The 15,136-nt window shown below is 38.7% G+C and overlaps 4 protein-coding genes across 6 annotated transcripts; 2 read left to right on the top strand and 2 right to left on the bottom strand.

Annotated features, from left to right (window-relative positions):
• Positions 1-1,681: 1,681 nt before the first annotated feature.
• Positions 1,682-5,316, bottom strand: LOC136238698 (ubiquinone biosynthesis O-methyltransferase-like). Of its 3 annotated transcripts, none has more exons than XM_066029257.1 (4): positions 5,166-5,316; positions 4,849-5,104; positions 2,618-2,857; positions 1,682-2,055 (listed from the first exon to the last, which is right to left on the bottom strand). In XM_066029257.1, exons 1-4 carry the CDS (start codon positions 5,225-5,227, stop codon positions 1,750-1,752), a joined length of 864 nt encoding a protein of 287 aa, XP_065885329.1. In that variant the 5' UTR covers positions 5,228-5,316; the 3' UTR covers positions 1,682-1,749. The 3 variants fall into 3 exon arrangements, with proteins under 3 accessions (XP_065885329.1, XP_065885328.1, XP_065885330.1); XM_066029256.1 differs by having other exon boundaries at positions 4,849-5,119; positions 5,166-5,306; XM_066029258.1 differs by having other exon boundaries at positions 4,849-5,101; positions 5,166-5,259.
• Positions 5,242-6,285, top strand: LOC136238697 (homocysteine S-methyltransferase-like). Its single transcript, XM_066029255.1, has one exon. The coding sequence runs from the start codon at positions 5,277-5,279 to the stop codon at positions 6,195-6,197; it is 921 nt and encodes a 306-aa protein (XP_065885327.1). The 5' UTR covers positions 5,242-5,276; the 3' UTR covers positions 6,198-6,285.
• A 358-nt stretch (positions 6,286-6,643) lies between these two features.
• LOC136238840 (homocysteine S-methyltransferase-like) lies at positions 6,644-7,866 on the bottom strand. The gene is made up of 2 exons (XM_066029463.1): positions 7,761-7,866; positions 6,644-7,696 (listed from the first exon to the last, which is right to left on the bottom strand). The coding sequence occupies exon 2, from the start codon at positions 7,631-7,633 to the stop codon at positions 6,719-6,721; it is 915 nt and encodes a 304-aa protein (XP_065885535.1). The 5' UTR covers positions 7,634-7,696; positions 7,761-7,866; the 3' UTR covers positions 6,644-6,718.
• On the top strand, positions 7,844-9,077 carry LOC136238839 (homocysteine S-methyltransferase-like). Its single transcript, XM_066029461.1, has 2 exons — positions 7,844-7,941; positions 7,988-9,077. Exons 1-2 carry the CDS (start codon positions 7,892-7,894, stop codon positions 8,961-8,963), a joined length of 1,026 nt encoding a protein of 341 aa, XP_065885533.1. The 5' UTR covers positions 7,844-7,891; the 3' UTR covers positions 8,964-9,077.
• Positions 9,078-15,136: the final 6,059 nt, after the last annotated feature.

Below are 15,136 nucleotides of genomic sequence, written 5' to 3' on the forward strand. Positions count from 1 at the left end.
ACAGGAATGATTGATGAAAGTGGGCACAGCAACATCGTTTCCCCCCACGGCCCTCACCAACTTAACCAGCTATCTAGCTACAATTGATACACTCTAATAGAGCAGTCATCAATAGCTCTAATAGTTTTATTAAAGCTTTACAGTGACCAGCACTGAAGATCTGACAGCGACTTGTGCTGCAGCCTTTGGATTACCTAACCAAATTGGAGACTTCAAGATGACTACAACTAGTGATGATAAGGTGAAAGACAGAAAATGAGCCAAAGAAAGGAAAAATCCTCCCAACCACAGGATTCAAACTGCGAATTGCTTAAAATATTGACACTTTAGTCGCACAGCACCCAATTTAATTAAACATAACTAGATAATAAACCGTATGCATTTTTGATTAAATGAGAGAATATCATTATGGTAAGGTCATTAGGTGAGTGTGATGGGCCTAAGCTGGGTAAGGCTGCTGTGTTGCAATGATCAGGCATACCTGCCCTGTGGGCAGCAGATCTACTGTAAATTAATGTAATGAGAATGAAGCATTATACATCAGTTCCATTCATGTATATAGTTGTGTGGTGATGTCACTTTTAAAGTACATGCATGGGCCTTATGCCATCCTGCAGTGTACACAGCACTACAGCACAAGATTTCTATTATGTTATGCACTTACTGTTTAAACTTTAAAAAAAAAAAAAGTTATTCCTCACCCAGGAAAACACATATGTATAATATTATATAGTATGTTCACGTTGAACTGAACCCTCAAAAACATTTAATAACTCATGGATACAATTACACACGATCTTGAAATTTGGCTCATTTGTAGTACTGCTTGATCCGCTAAAAATATTTCAAAATATTTTTGTTCAAATGTTTGACATAATATTTACGGCCAATCAAAATTTTCACAATACATTTCCTATGGGGAAGCCATATAAGTACAGTGTCCATTACAGCCCTTTCCTGAACTTGTAATGTAGCCAAACCGTACGTGTCTGTTGTTGACACCTTTGCTGTTACCAAAAATCATCTGGTTGGCTGAAATGTTACCTCTGTTGAGAAAAAGTCTACTTTTAATTTTTAGCTGTTTTTCAGGATTCAGCTCAACGTGAACATACTATAGTGTGGGAGGAATTTGAACTGGATTGGTGTCATAAGCACTTGTTTGACTTGTTGAATATTTACCGTGTGCTAAAATCAATCTGTTAGAAAATGGCATGAAACCCTTTGATCTTCGGGAGATAATGAGGTGTATAAAACCACTTAGAAAATGGTATGCATAAAACCCTTTGATGTTTGGGAGATAATGAGGTCTTTAAAATCCAAGAGACCTCTGGAGAGGTTCTCTAAAATGATTAGAAACCTCCTATCTCCAGTTGAGGGAGTCAACACACACAGCACACTTCACTATTGATCACTGATGTGCTGAGTAGCTGCAGATCTCTGTGAAAAGTGATTGTGGGTTTACAAGATATGATGACATGATGTTTTAACTAAACCCACAATCAATCCATCCATCTACTAGTATAAATACTCCCCCACAACTTTCTAAGGCAGCTGGTGATTGTTCACTCAGACTTAGTGTTTCATAAAGTGTGTTGTAACTACTGTATGGACTAGTCGTGACCCCAAAGCTGGAGAATGTTCTTTTTTTTTAAAACCCACCATTGCCCCAGTAGAGGAGGGATAATATAATGCATAAATGCATAACTTTTCAAGTAAAATGGAATGTTTCAATTGAATATACTGATTATGTCATTCTGATATATTGTCATCACCATCCACTAATGGTGGCTTGCTGGCGACCATGGCATACCCAACACCAGAACAGCTACACCAACTCCATCTTCCCAACAGAGGATTATACCAGGTGTCTCTCTGGAAGATTACACTGAATCCATTACCTTTAAGTAGTTTTTCCAGTTCAGATGGTGTGATGAACTTCTCCCATTGGTGTGTTCCCACTGGTAGGAGCCTGGCCACATATTCAGCCAGTAATATGGCAGTAATGTATGAGAATAAGGTCCTATTGATGGTGGTGAATACTCCATATCCTCCAGGCTAGGAATGGGAGAGAAATCATTAAACGCTATGCATTGACTACAGCAGTGCAGTCATTTAAAAAATTTACATAAAAATAACATCTAGAAACACTCTAATAGAGCAGTCATAAGGATACATCTATTATAATAAACACAGGTTGGATGGATTGTAGTGGCAGACATATACTGTAGCCTTAAATAAAGTTATTAACTACTGCACTATAGGGCTGGAAGTTTCAAAGGATGTATATGTACAGCCCTATTAAATTTCTTTACCAGGCATTTCAAAAGTTTTAAGATGAAATGAAATTTCAGGAGCATTTTATAAACACAACACATAAAGAGTGCAATTAATCATTGTACGAGAGATAACAGTAGAACAAATCGAAGTGCACACTCGCAAAAATATAAGGAGTAATATACAGCAAGATGTCCTTATACAATGCGCAACTAAACTATAGTACAGCCCATCAGATCTCAATTACTCTAATAAAACATACTTATTTAATAGAATATACTCTAATAGAACAGTCATTCAATATCAGATAAATAATAATGGTGTTATGGTACATATTCTTCACCTTTACAGTGGCACACAGTTGTGACACAAAGACGTCAAGATGAGACACGTGTTCCAAAACCTCTGAAGCTACCACGACATCAAACTGATGTGATCTACTGGCAACATCTTCAACAGTACAACACTCATACTGAAGAGTGTCACTAAGTGAAGGATCTTCTGCAGCATGTTCCCTAGCAACAATGATGTTCTCCTCAACAGGATCAACTCCAGTAACACTTGCTCCTAATCTAGCCAGTGGCTAATACAATACATTGAGAATAATATATGGGATCTACTACATATGAAGGGGCAGTGGTACATATGACACAAGACAATGCTCACCATACAAACTTTCAGGACTGCCACAAAAACTGAGGTGTATGCTTGCCCATTTACCATATATGGTGTATAGGGTTTTTTCAGGAGGAGGAAAATTTGTAAGTAATCACTCTCATGAGATTTCAGAGTAAAAATTTATTAGCTGTTTGCATAGTTTTTATGGATTTTTTACAAATAAAACACAAACAAATTGAAGTGTACTGTTATTCCCCATTCCAGGGGCGTACCGAGGGGGTTTCCAGGGGTTTCAGGAAACTCTTTTAGATTTCACACACTACTTGGAACACTAAGAAATTGAAACTTCAAGTTTCCAGAATCTGGAATCTGTCATGGAACAGGACACATTGTAAACTTTTACCTTAGTTAAATAATAGTTTCTCACACGAAAGCAACACTTATAGCTCATGAATTTGGTGAGAAGATCGAGATACTCTAATAAAGCAGTCAGGTAATATAAACTACTCTAATATAACAGTCACTTAGCTGTAGTGGAAATCCCTTTTCAAAATTCCTGCATACACCCCTGCCTTCAGCTGTAGAAAGGGAAAGTTTCTTGTTATGAATGGAAATCCTTCAGACTCAGAGAGGCTATGTCAAGTTGGAGCAATATGTGCCACACCCAGGAGAAAAAAAAAATAGAGGATGAGAGGCTGGTCTAAAACCTGAGAAAGGACATGTAGTTAACAGCCATTTAAGCATGGTATGGTACAGTGAACATGTACAAACAAATTGGCCATTAATTATTCAACAAAGTTGTTTATATAGACTATATTGGCATCTTTAATATTATGAACTCTCCACCCCCATTAGTTTTCAATATTATTACCGGTCCTAGTCTTCAGCAATTTCAGCCTTAAACACATTCTTCCAGGACAAGTTTCCATGGACATTGTCTTTGAACTGTTGCCATACTATATGAGAACATGTACAGTGTGTGTAATTTAGAGTATGGTCACTATGGTGTGCGTGTGAAGTGTGCGTGTGAAGTGTGCGTGTGAAGTGTGTATATGTGTATGCGGTGTGTATATGTGTATGCGGTGTGTGTGTGTGTGTGTGTGTGTGTGTGTGTGTGTGTGTGTGTGTGTGTGTGTGTGTGTGTGTGTGTGTGCGTGCATACGTGCGTGTGGGCCCGCGCTATCAACCTCCTCATGGTGAACCCTTACACCACTTGTAGGTGGTGTGGCTAATGGCAGCACCCCTGGCCCTGACGTGTGGTAGAGACCAGGCTCCCTTGTGTTGGATTTATATTCCAACAATGAGGCTTACACCATGCACACAGTTCATACACCACAGAAGAGTATGGAGACTCAAGTGTCTGCTATTCTCCATGGCCAATTCACTTGTAATTGGGTTAGTCATTAGAAGTATTTGGTGAACAATAAGCTTTCAATTGCAACAAATGCTTCATCTTCCCACTACATTCAGCAGGTACAAAACAAAATAAAATCTTTACAAGCTCACAAGAAAAGAGAACATTTCTGGGTTTATGGTATACATTGTGTACGCGTAGTATAGTATGTGTGTGTAAAATTTAATTTTTTTTCATAGAGGTATATAATAGCTGTTTTTCAAATTTAGTATCTTTAATCTGGTGATAATTTGTAATGTGGCCACGGTATGTTATATACAGTATCACCAAGGTTTATATCACCATTGAACAATAGGAACTAATCATAGCATTTGCAAGCTGTCGTGTCCTAAAATCCAAGTTGCATGTATACCACTAGTGATGGCTAATAGATACCCACTCTAGGTATTTAGTAGGTTGAAAACCCAAGGGTTACCGAGGGTGTTGCATAACGCATTACGTCCAACACTGCCTAGCTTGTGGCTATAACAACACACCAGTTTCCAGATTATGTGCACTTCTAACATATACTGACATCTTCCATGTGTACAGAAACACTTTACCTCAGTCAGTATCCCTGCACCACAGCCAACATCCAGAATACTGTAGCCTTTCAGTGGTTTGGGTGTGTGGCAATCTGCCTGGCCCTCGAGTGGGTAGTTTAGTAGAGCATTTCTGATAAGTGGCACTCTCAACTCGTTCAGGTAGTGTAGTGGCACATCCGGACCATTCATATCCCACATTCGCCTGGCTCTTTGGCTAAATTTCTGCATTTCTTCATCGTCAGTAGTGGCTTGAGATTGCCCGCTCGAATTCCTGCTGTGGGTACGAAACCTACAAATAATATTTCTGCTTAAACTGCTGCTACTAAAATACTTACCTGGAAGCTAAACGTGTTACTCTTCTGTATTTTGGCAGAGTTTTCTCGAATGCTTTCAGCATTTTATAAACCCACAATCGATTATTACAGAAAGCAGGGTTCACGTCTGAAATGGATGGCAGTAAGCTCAAAGTGTTGGATGGTGGTGTGGGTTCGCTGCTAGGACGTCGTTACCCTCTCCTCGACAATCCACTCTGGAGCGCTAGCCTCCTTCATTCCCACCCCGATGATATTAAAGACACTCATTTGCTCTTTCTAGAGGCTGGTGCTGAGGTCATCATCACTGCTTCATACCAGGCCAGTGTGGAAGGATTTTGTGACCACCTGAAGGTGTCAGAAACAGAGGCAATTGACCTCATTAAACGCAGTGTCACTTTGGCTCATGAAGCACGAGATGATTATCTAAATAAATCTTCTAAACAAGATGATATTTTGATCGCAGGTTCTGTGGGACCTTACGGTGCATGTCAACACGACCTGTCAGAGTATCATGGGAAATATGTGGACACTGTACCAGCAGATGTGATAAAGGAGTGGCACCGACCTAGAATATCAGCTCTACTTTCAGCTGGTGTTGATCTGTTAGCAATAGAGACGCTCCCTGCTCTTACTGAAGCTGTCATCATCATAGATTTGTTGAAAGAGTTCCCACAAACTAAGGCATGGTTTGCGTTTGCCTGTAAGGACGAAAAGCATACTTGTTATGGGGACAAGTTTTCTGAAGTGGTAGCTACTCTGTCTCCACATCCACAAGTGTTTGGAGTTGGTATAAACTGTTCTGCTCCATGTCATGTTACTCCACTACTTGATTCTGTACAAACTAACAGAACAGAGAAGCCATTTATTGTCTATCCTAATTCAGAAACCCTCAAGAGGGAATGGCAGCTTCGTACTGATTCCACCCAATCACTAGTGTCCTATGTGGAAAAATGGGTGGGACTAGGAGCAAGATGGATTGGAGGATGTTGTCGTACCACACCTGAGGACATTAAACAAATCAAAGAAAAAATGGATGGTCTTTCTTTACAATAATTATGCAATTTTGTCGAAAAATTTTGTATGCTTTGTAAGTAAGTTTTGTATTGATATAAATTATTTTATAAAATTGTTTAGAAATGAATTTGTTTTCTAAATACAGTTAATCTTGTATAGAAAACTGAAACAAGTTGATGCCTTGCGTAACATCATCTGTATATATATATAGCTGGTAAGGCTTCACTTGCAAGCCATTCAGGCTAATAGAATAGCTGTGGATAATAGCCTGCACCCTTTACCTATACCAGATATCCATGTAGCAAATTAAAAGTTCTATTATACTCTGGTCACCTTTGGATCAATATTTCAGGCCTTATTAAACAGTTGGCTGCATGTTACTGTGACACAATTTGGAGATTATTATAATGACCGATTAATACAGGCGATCTGGTAGACAGGTTTCATTGTACTGCACTATATTACTCTGCATGCTTTGCAAAGAGTCAAGCTGTAGCACACAGTCAATGCAGTTGGAAAACATTTAGATAAGTACAATACAACAAAATTAATATGAACTTTCATATACTATCCATTTTCTCTTTGATCTGTTTAATGTCCTCAGGTGTAGTATAACAACATCCTCCAATCCATCTTGCTCCTAGCCCCACCCACTTTTCCACATAGGATGCTGGTGGTTGGTTGGAGACCCCATGAACTTGCCACTCCCTCTTTGTAACCTCAGAATTAGGGTAGACGATAAATGGCTTCTCTGTTCTGTTAGTTTGTACAGACTCAAGTAGTGGAGTAACATGACATGGAGCAGAACAGTTTATACCAACTCCAAACACTTGTGGATGTGGAGACAGGGTAGCTACTACTTCAGAAAACTTGTCACCATATCGAGTATGCTTTTCGTCTTTGCAAGTAAAAGTGAACCACGCTTTAGCTTGCGGATATTCTTTGAGCAAATCTAAAATGATCTTGGCTTCAGCAAAGGCAGGAAATGTCTCTACTGCTAAAAGATCAACACCAGCTGAAAGTATAGCTGATATTCTAGGGCGGTGCCACTCCTTTAACACATCTGCTGGTACAGTGTCCACATAATTCCCATGATACTCTGACAGGTCATGTTGACATGCACCATAAGGACCCACAGAGCCTGCGATCAAAATGTCAGTCTGTTTTGTAGAAGATTTCTTTAGATACTCATCTCGTGCTTCATGAGCTAAAGTGACACTGCGTTTTATGAGATCAATTGCCTCAGCTTCTGACACCTTCAGGTGTTCACAAAATCCCTCCACACTGGACTGGTATGAGGCAGTGATGATGACCTCAGCACCTGCTTCCAGGTAATGCATGTGAGCAGTCTTGATGGCTTCTGGATTAGACTGTAGCAGGCTGGCACTCCACAAAGGATCATCAAAAATTGGATAACCATGTTCCAATTCTGAACCAAGACCACCATCCAACACTTTCAATTTGCTACCATCCATCGTCGATGGAAGCAGATGTTGTGAAGGTGAAATTTATGACCCAGAAGGATTTTGACCTTGCACCTGCGTAACGTATTTAAAAGGATGAGTAGTAAGTTGCAGTACAATCAGCAATCTTCCAACTTACCCCTGTTTCTCCAGTTAACCGTAAAAGCACAATTGTACTCTGCAACAAAGTTTCGAGCTCGCAAAATTTGGAGGCATTAAACCCACAATCAATTGTTCATTTACAGGGTTACACACCTGATTGTTCCGAGCATGCGCTTAATCCTTTTCGTCGTAGGAAGCTGGGCTCGTCATGTTTCAAGGTGAGTCATCGTTCAGTTACTTCAGTTTATATTATTTCCTGTGTAGAAAAAATTCCACTTCGGGAAGCTTTAAACTTTCGTGTAGACGCATGTCTTCCGGAGCTCCAGTGGATGGCAGCAAGCTAAAAGTACTGGATGGTGGTCTTGGTTCAGAGCTAGAGCACAGTTACCCCATCCTTGATAACCCTCTGTGGAGTGCCAGTCTGCTGCATTCTGACCTTGAGGCAATCAAGAATGCTCACGTGCGCTTTTTAAAAGCTGGTGCAGAAGTGATCATCACTGCTTCATACCAGGCCAGTGTGGAGGGATTTTGTGAGTTCCTTAATATATCAAAAGAAGAAGCAGTGGGCTTGATTAAATGTAGTGCAACTTTAGCTCACGAAGCACGGAAAGAATACCAGAGATCTACAAAACAGACGGACATTGTGATTGCAGGTTCTGTGGGTCCATATGGTGCATGTCAACACGATAGCTCAGAGTATCATGGGAAATATGTGGACACTGTACCAGCAGACACAATAAAGGAGTGGCACCGACCTAGAATATCAGCTCTACTTTCAGCTGGTGTTGATCTGTTAGCAGTAGAAACACTCCCTGCTCTTACTGAAGCTGTCATCATCACAGATTTGTTGAAAGAGTTCCCACAAGCAAAGGCATGGTTCTGTTTTACTTGTAAAGATGAAGAGCATACTTGTTATGGTGACAAGTTTTCTGAAGTGGTAGCTACTTTATCTCCACATCCACAAGTGTTTGGAGTTGGTATAAACTGTTCTACTCCATGTCATGTTACTCCACTACTTGAGTCTGCACAAACTAACAGAACAAAGAAGCCATTTATTGTCTACCCTAATTCAGAAACATGCAAGAGAGCATGGCAACTTTGCAGTGATTCCAGCCAACCACCAGCATCCTATGTGGAAAAGTGGGTGGGGCTAGGGGCAAGGTGGATTGGAGGATGTTGTCATACCACACCTGAGGACATTAAACAGATCAGAGAGAAAATGGATAATATTTCATTATGACTCTATTGATTTTAACTTGCCATTTCTGAGAACTGCAAATGCATGTATAAAAGAATTTTGAGAATGTAAAATGTCAAGTTCATTGCTCACTCAGTGAAATAGATATTGGCATCGTGTAAGTGCTAGCATGGTGGCAGAGTAAGCGAGCTCATCTGATGACCAAAATGCAAACAATTCAGAATTGTAGCCATGAAAATCCGTAGGTGTCTTCAGCTCAAAATGTTCCTTCTGTAATTCTGCATTGTACCAATCAGCATCTTCCATTCCAAACATGCCAAAGGCACTGTGTATTAAGTTTTGGACGGTTACTTTAAAGTCAGGAGGCATTCAGCCAATACTGGTAGTTATAGTTGGGTAATAAAAGGTCATGTCCTATAAAACATGCAATCACATCATAGACACAGTATACAAACACTTAAACTACTTAACAAATACTAATTTTTTACTGAACTAGAGAAGAAGACATTGTGTGGTTTAATTATATTCTCCACATAGTGTGTACTTCTCTAGCCAATCGCAAAGCTGTTGTACAGTACTGTTAACAAGTAGTTGTGTTTTCCTGCTCAGATCAGTCCCAAGTCTCCATACGCACAACAGTATATTGGCTGCCACTGCTGTACTAAAGACATATTATCTATCTAAGTTTGGCTTCTTCTGGTTTACTTCCTGCACATTACAACTGCTCTTGCTGCTGGATGCTGTGAAACACATGTTACTTCACTAGAGCCTGTACTTTACAGGGGTGTTGCCAGGATTTTTTGAAGGGGGGTTATACTGACCCTATTATTGAATTAGATAAATCATTAATACTGACCCTAGATAAATCTTTGATGCAGCCTACTGTTGAAGACTCAACACACACTCATGATACGTAATTCTTGCTGGAGATTTTAACCTTCCTAACATCTGTTAGAGTAATTGTGAAATAAACACAAACCCAGCGTATGGCTTAACAATAAACCAACTATTTTTAGACTCCATCAATAATAATGGATTAGAACAACTTGTTGCAGACCCAACATGAGGGAAGAATATACTAGATTTAATATTTTGCTCAAATCCACATGTAATATCTGACATTAGCATCATCCCTGGGATGTCTGATCATGAGGCCATAGTTTTCAATCTGAATACTGGTAGTAAACCTGTTATAGAAGACACTAAACGTTCTATATTTCAATACCATAAGGCTAATGTAGAGGGTCTGAAAACTGAGTTGCTTGAGTTCCAAAATCAGTTTCTGGTTTCAGATCTGTATTCAACAAGTATAGAAGCAAATTGGTCTAGCTTTAAACATGCCATCAATGCCGGAAGCAATGAATAAGTATATCCCCCAGACAGGTTCTAAAACTTCAACTGACCTCCAATGGCTAACCCACCCCATCAAAAAGATAATGAAACAACATAAACGTCTGTATAACCTAGCAAGGTCTCTACAAACAGATGAAGCCTGCAGCTGGTCAAATTATCGTAAGCTTTAAAGCAAAATCACTAACAGCATCCGTGAGCCACACAATAATTTTACAAGATGGTGGATTAAATCACAAACAAATTTTGGAGATATATAAAGAGTACTAGTAAAGACCAGTCTGGAGTGGCTCCACTTAGTGTGGATGGGACTCATATTTACAATGCTAAAGATAAAGCTGAAGTACTGAACAGTCAATTTTCGATCTGTTTTCTCTAGTGAAAACCTCACAGAAATGCCTGGTTGTACTAGCTATCCTTATCCTTGTGTGCCTGACATCTGAATGGAGTTGAATCACTGTTAGAATCGATAGATGTTAAGAAGACAACTGGTCCTGACAGTGTACCTGGTCAGATCTTAAAACTTTGTGCTACAGAAATAGCTCCATGCAGTTCTCACTGTAATAAGGCTGCAGCACATGTTGTTGTCAGACCTTCAGTGCTGGTCACTGTAAAGTGCTAATAATAAAAAATAATAATAATATTTAATCAGTCACTGAATACTGGTAAACTCCCACTGAAGGATTGGTTAATAGCAAATATAACACCTGTTTTTAAGAAGGGAGGCTGTACACAAAATACTGTCCAATTTCCCTAACATCTATCTGTTCCAAGATCATGGAGCATATTACTCTATTATAGAACACCTAAATTTACATTGCATATCAGAAGATCACCAATTTGGTTTTCGTTATTCTTGTGAAACTCAACTTTTTACAGTAGAAGATCAAAGATATCTCATCTTATTGGACTTTAGTAAGGTGTTTGACATGGTACCACATCAAAGATTGTTAAAGAAGTTGTATAACTATGGTATTCATTCTAATACTCTGAAATGGTTAAGCATATGGTTAACTCAGAGGCTTCAGCGTGTGGTTGTTGATGGTCAGCAATCAGAATTTGTTCCTGTTCAGTCTGGTGTTCCTCAGGGGACAGTTTTAGGACCCCTCATGTTTTCAGTCTATATTAATTAGAGGTGTACCGATAATCGGATCGGCTATAATATCGGCCACCAATATGGTAATTTTTACCAACTATCGGTATCGGTACAGAACAGCAGGAGGACCGATATCGCTACCGATATTTATACACTAGCAATAGTTTGTACATAAACGGATTGTGCATTGGTTTTCTACGTTATTCATGTGGCTCTTTAGTGCCAGTGGGTTATTGTTCACTCTGAAACAAGCGCTACACTACGAGAAGCCATATAAATACACGTGATTCTACTGTCTGTTGCTGGAAAGCTTATCACAGTCTTTATAAATGAAGCAGTTATAGAGTACCTTGTAATAAAAAGAAGGGTCACAGGAAACTTGCTGTACCAGTTTTCTCACAAACCATTAGAATGCAGAGTAATGCAGAAATATCCGTATAAGGCTTCATGGGAGTATACATAAAAATGTTTGTGGGTGCCTAATTGTCTGGATTGCACAACAGAAACCCAAGCTGTATACCACCACAGGCAGAGTATAGCAATGAATACATGCACATGTTGTTGTAGGGTAGGTAAATGTACACTTTTAACTATAATACAAATATCGGATCGATTATCGGTTATCGGCTTCTTTTGGTGGCATCAATATCGGATATCGGTACATGCCAAAAACCCACATCGGTACACCTCTAATATTAATGATATCATTGGTGGTATTTCCTCGAATACACGTCTCTTTGCTGATGACTGTATCCTTTATCGTGTAATTATAAAGACAAACTTGATCAAGACGCTCTTCATGCTGACCTTAACCTACTTATTAAATGGACTAAGACTTGGCAAATGGCCTTTAATGCAAAGAAGTGTGTTGTGCTACGATGTACTAGATTACTGACAACATTATCTTATGATTACTACATCAATGACTCTCTGTTGCAATTAGGTACTAAACATCCCTACTTAGGAGTTTTATTGGAAGGTACTATGTCTTTCAGAAATCACTTAGAAAGCATCACTACTAAAGCAACAAGAATGTTAAATTTTCTCCACAGAAACTTGTATAGATGCAATCAAGAACTCAAATGCATGGCATATACCCATCTTGTGAGAGCTATGCTGGAGTATGCATCGTGTGTGTGGGACCCTTACTTCGACAAAGATATCAATGCTTTAGAAATGGTGCAAAGAAGAGCAGCACAATGGGTCACATCAAATTATGACTGGCGAAGTGGACTAAGCATCTCATGTACTTTAGAAGATCTTCCGCAGTGGCCATCACTTTCACAGAGAAGACAGACATCAAGGCTTAAATTATTTTATAAGGTAGTTAATCATACATCAGGATTAAAATCCTGGATTATTATAATCAAGAAACTTTAGTGCAATCAACATCGTTTACACTTCTCAACACCATTTATAAGCAGTAATTCAGTTATTTCACAAGAACAATTGATGAATGGAATCACTTATCCCACCATTTACTTGAGTTGGAATCAGTTGATTTATTTGTAGTTAATGTAATAAATGAATTTCATAATAAAGAATTTTAAACCGTTGCCCCTAGCAACCTGAATTTTACATTGTTTTGTAGGTGTGAATGTCAAAAGTAATGTCTCCATTTTTTTAAAGGAAACATATATAGGTCATGAGGTATGACATTTTAAAGTTTGCAGTTTCCCATACATTATCTATGGGAGCTCGAGGGGTAACAGTTGCCCCTTCTGGGAAATCACATGGATATGGGAAAACCACAAATTTCAAGATGTCATATCTCATGATCCATAAACTCTATCGTTTTAAAATTTGGAAAGGTTAATTGTGAGATTCACACCAAAAATAATGTTAAATTGAGGAATGACATTAATTGAATTTGTACACATTATTTATGTGATTGGCCAGAAGGGGCAACTGTTGCCCACTCTCAAAGACAATGTATGGAAAAACAACAAACTTTAAAATGTACGTTATATCTAGCTATATATATGCTATCCTTTTAAAAAGTTGGAGATGTTACTATAGACATTTACCCGTACAAACGTTGTAAAATTCAGGTTGCTAGGGGGCAACTTTTGTTATGAAATTCATCTATTGCATGCATGTATGTAAGTAGTTAGCTAATCATGTACGTGTGTATTTGATTTTTCTTGGGGTTGGTCCCCCTGGACACCGGCACATCAGTAACTACTAGCTGTCCAGTATAATAATAAAATAAATAAATAAATAAACGGCAGTATTGAGTTACCAGAAGCAGGGGTCTGGGGGTACAGCCCCCAGCCACTAAGAGACTTTCAATATCTTAATGAATCAAAACTATTTTATGCAAAAAAATAGTACATTAATTATAATGCATAGTTATATAAGTGCCCCTGGGATGAAGCTTGTGCTTACATACCTAACAGACAGCATAACACATGTACGTGTAAATGATAGTTAAGTTATCCCACTGATATAGGAACCATGAATCCACTGATACAATTGGAACGACTTACAATTAAAACATTATAACTACAAAATATGCATAGCATGGATTCATTCTACAAGCCCAAGTGATAAAGTACCGGCATTCTATATCTTTAAACACTGCACACCAAAGCTATAAGGTCATGCTCAGTTTTGCATTTATTAAATGTTAGAATGTCTGAAAAACTCCACTAATGAAGTTCCTGGACATAATGGATATTTACGTGCATATTCTATTAAAGTATACGTGACTGCTCTATTAGAGTATATCAAATTTTTATGAGCTTTCAAGAGGGCTCATGTTACCTCTATAAATCCTTCCCTGAGAGATGAATGCAAGCTTTATTCTATGCTATACACTATTACTCACTCATTTTGTCTTGAAGCACTAAATGGTGTGTTAAGGCCCTGCTGCAAACTCAGAAGTCTAAATTTTACAGGGGGGTTCCTGAACCCCTGGGAACCCCCCCCCTCCCTACTCCCCTGCTTTACAAGCTAAACAGAACGGAGAAGCTTTTGCTGGTCTACACGAGGGTCTCCAGCCAGCCACCAGAATCCTGTGCAGAAAAGTGGGTGGATTGGAGGATGTTGTTATACTAAATTGAGGGTTTTAAACAGATCTAAGACAATCTTTCAGTATAACTCAATTGAGATAAACTTGCTATTAGAATTAATAATATAATGTATATGCACTCTCCATTCACTCGACTGGACTACTGGACTCACATAAAAAATTTTCTTGACCACAAACACCTTTTTCAACCATTATAAGTGATTACATAGAGCACATGGAGAGGCTCTTGTCCTCTCCATGTCTTGTCTTGAATATTAGAGGCACGTACAGCTAACTGTAGTCTATTATTTCAAATTTATTAAAGCACAAATGCTGAAGATCTGTAGGACACCTGGTCCTACAGGCTGTTTACAGATAAGTGTTTGAAAAAGGTGTTAGTTTTGGTGGTTCATTTAATAGTATAACTTTGGTTTGAACTATTGTTACAGTTACCGTATTTATTGCAAATATATATGCGTAACCTCACTTTCCTGTTTGAAAGTGTGCACAATGAGAAGCAATTAATTCTTTCTTAAATGTAACACTGCCCACTCACTGCTATTTACAAACATTATATACCAAAGAGCTGGCAAAGCTAGACTGAATGTGCAGACTGCTGAAAGCCTATAGGCGATTTCTATGTTACATGCATTGTGTAAAATTATTATTGTGTGCTATTTTACAAGAAGGCTATAGAGAAGACAAGACAGATGCATTAGTAGTGTTAACAGTGTACGAAACACTGCTAGCAGTAGG

Source organism: Dysidea avara, chromosome 11 (assembly GCF_963678975.1).
Source record: "Dysidea avara chromosome 11, odDysAvar1.4, whole genome shotgun sequence".
Lineage (NCBI taxonomy): Eukaryota > Metazoa > Porifera > Demospongiae > Dictyoceratida > Dysideidae > Dysidea > Dysidea avara.

What these genes read in the sequence shown, in the direction of transcription:
- LOC136238698 (XM_066029256.1), bottom strand. Translation starts at nt 5,227, where the DNA reads ATGCTGAAAGCATTCGAGAAAACTCTGCCAAAATACAGAAGAGTAACA. An exon ending in GTAACACGTTTAGCTTCCAG is followed by an intron (nt 5,120 to 5,165) that starts GTAAGTATTTTA and finishes TATTATTTGTAG; the next exon opens with GTTTCGTACCCACAGCAGGA. An exon ending in AACTGTGTGCCACTGTAAAG is followed by an intron (nt 2,056 to 2,617) that starts GTGAAGAATATG and finishes TCCCATTCCTAG; the next exon opens with CCTGGAGGATATGGAGTATT.
- LOC136238697 (XM_066029255.1), top strand. Translation starts at nt 5,277, where the DNA reads ATGGATGGCAGTAAGCTCAAAGTGTTGGATGGTGGTGTGGGTTCGCTG.
- LOC136238840 (XM_066029463.1), bottom strand. Translation starts at nt 7,633, where the DNA reads ATGGATGGTAGCAAATTGAAAGTGTTGGATGGTGGTCTTGGTTCAGAA.
- LOC136238839 (XM_066029461.1), top strand. Translation starts at nt 7,892, where the DNA reads ATGCGCTTAATCCTTTTCGTCGTAGGAAGCTGGGCTCGTCATGTTTCA. An exon ending in TGGGCTCGTCATGTTTCAAG is followed by an intron (nt 7,942 to 7,987) that starts GTGAGTCATCGT and finishes TTTCCTGTGTAG; the next exon opens with AAAAAATTCCACTTCGGGAA.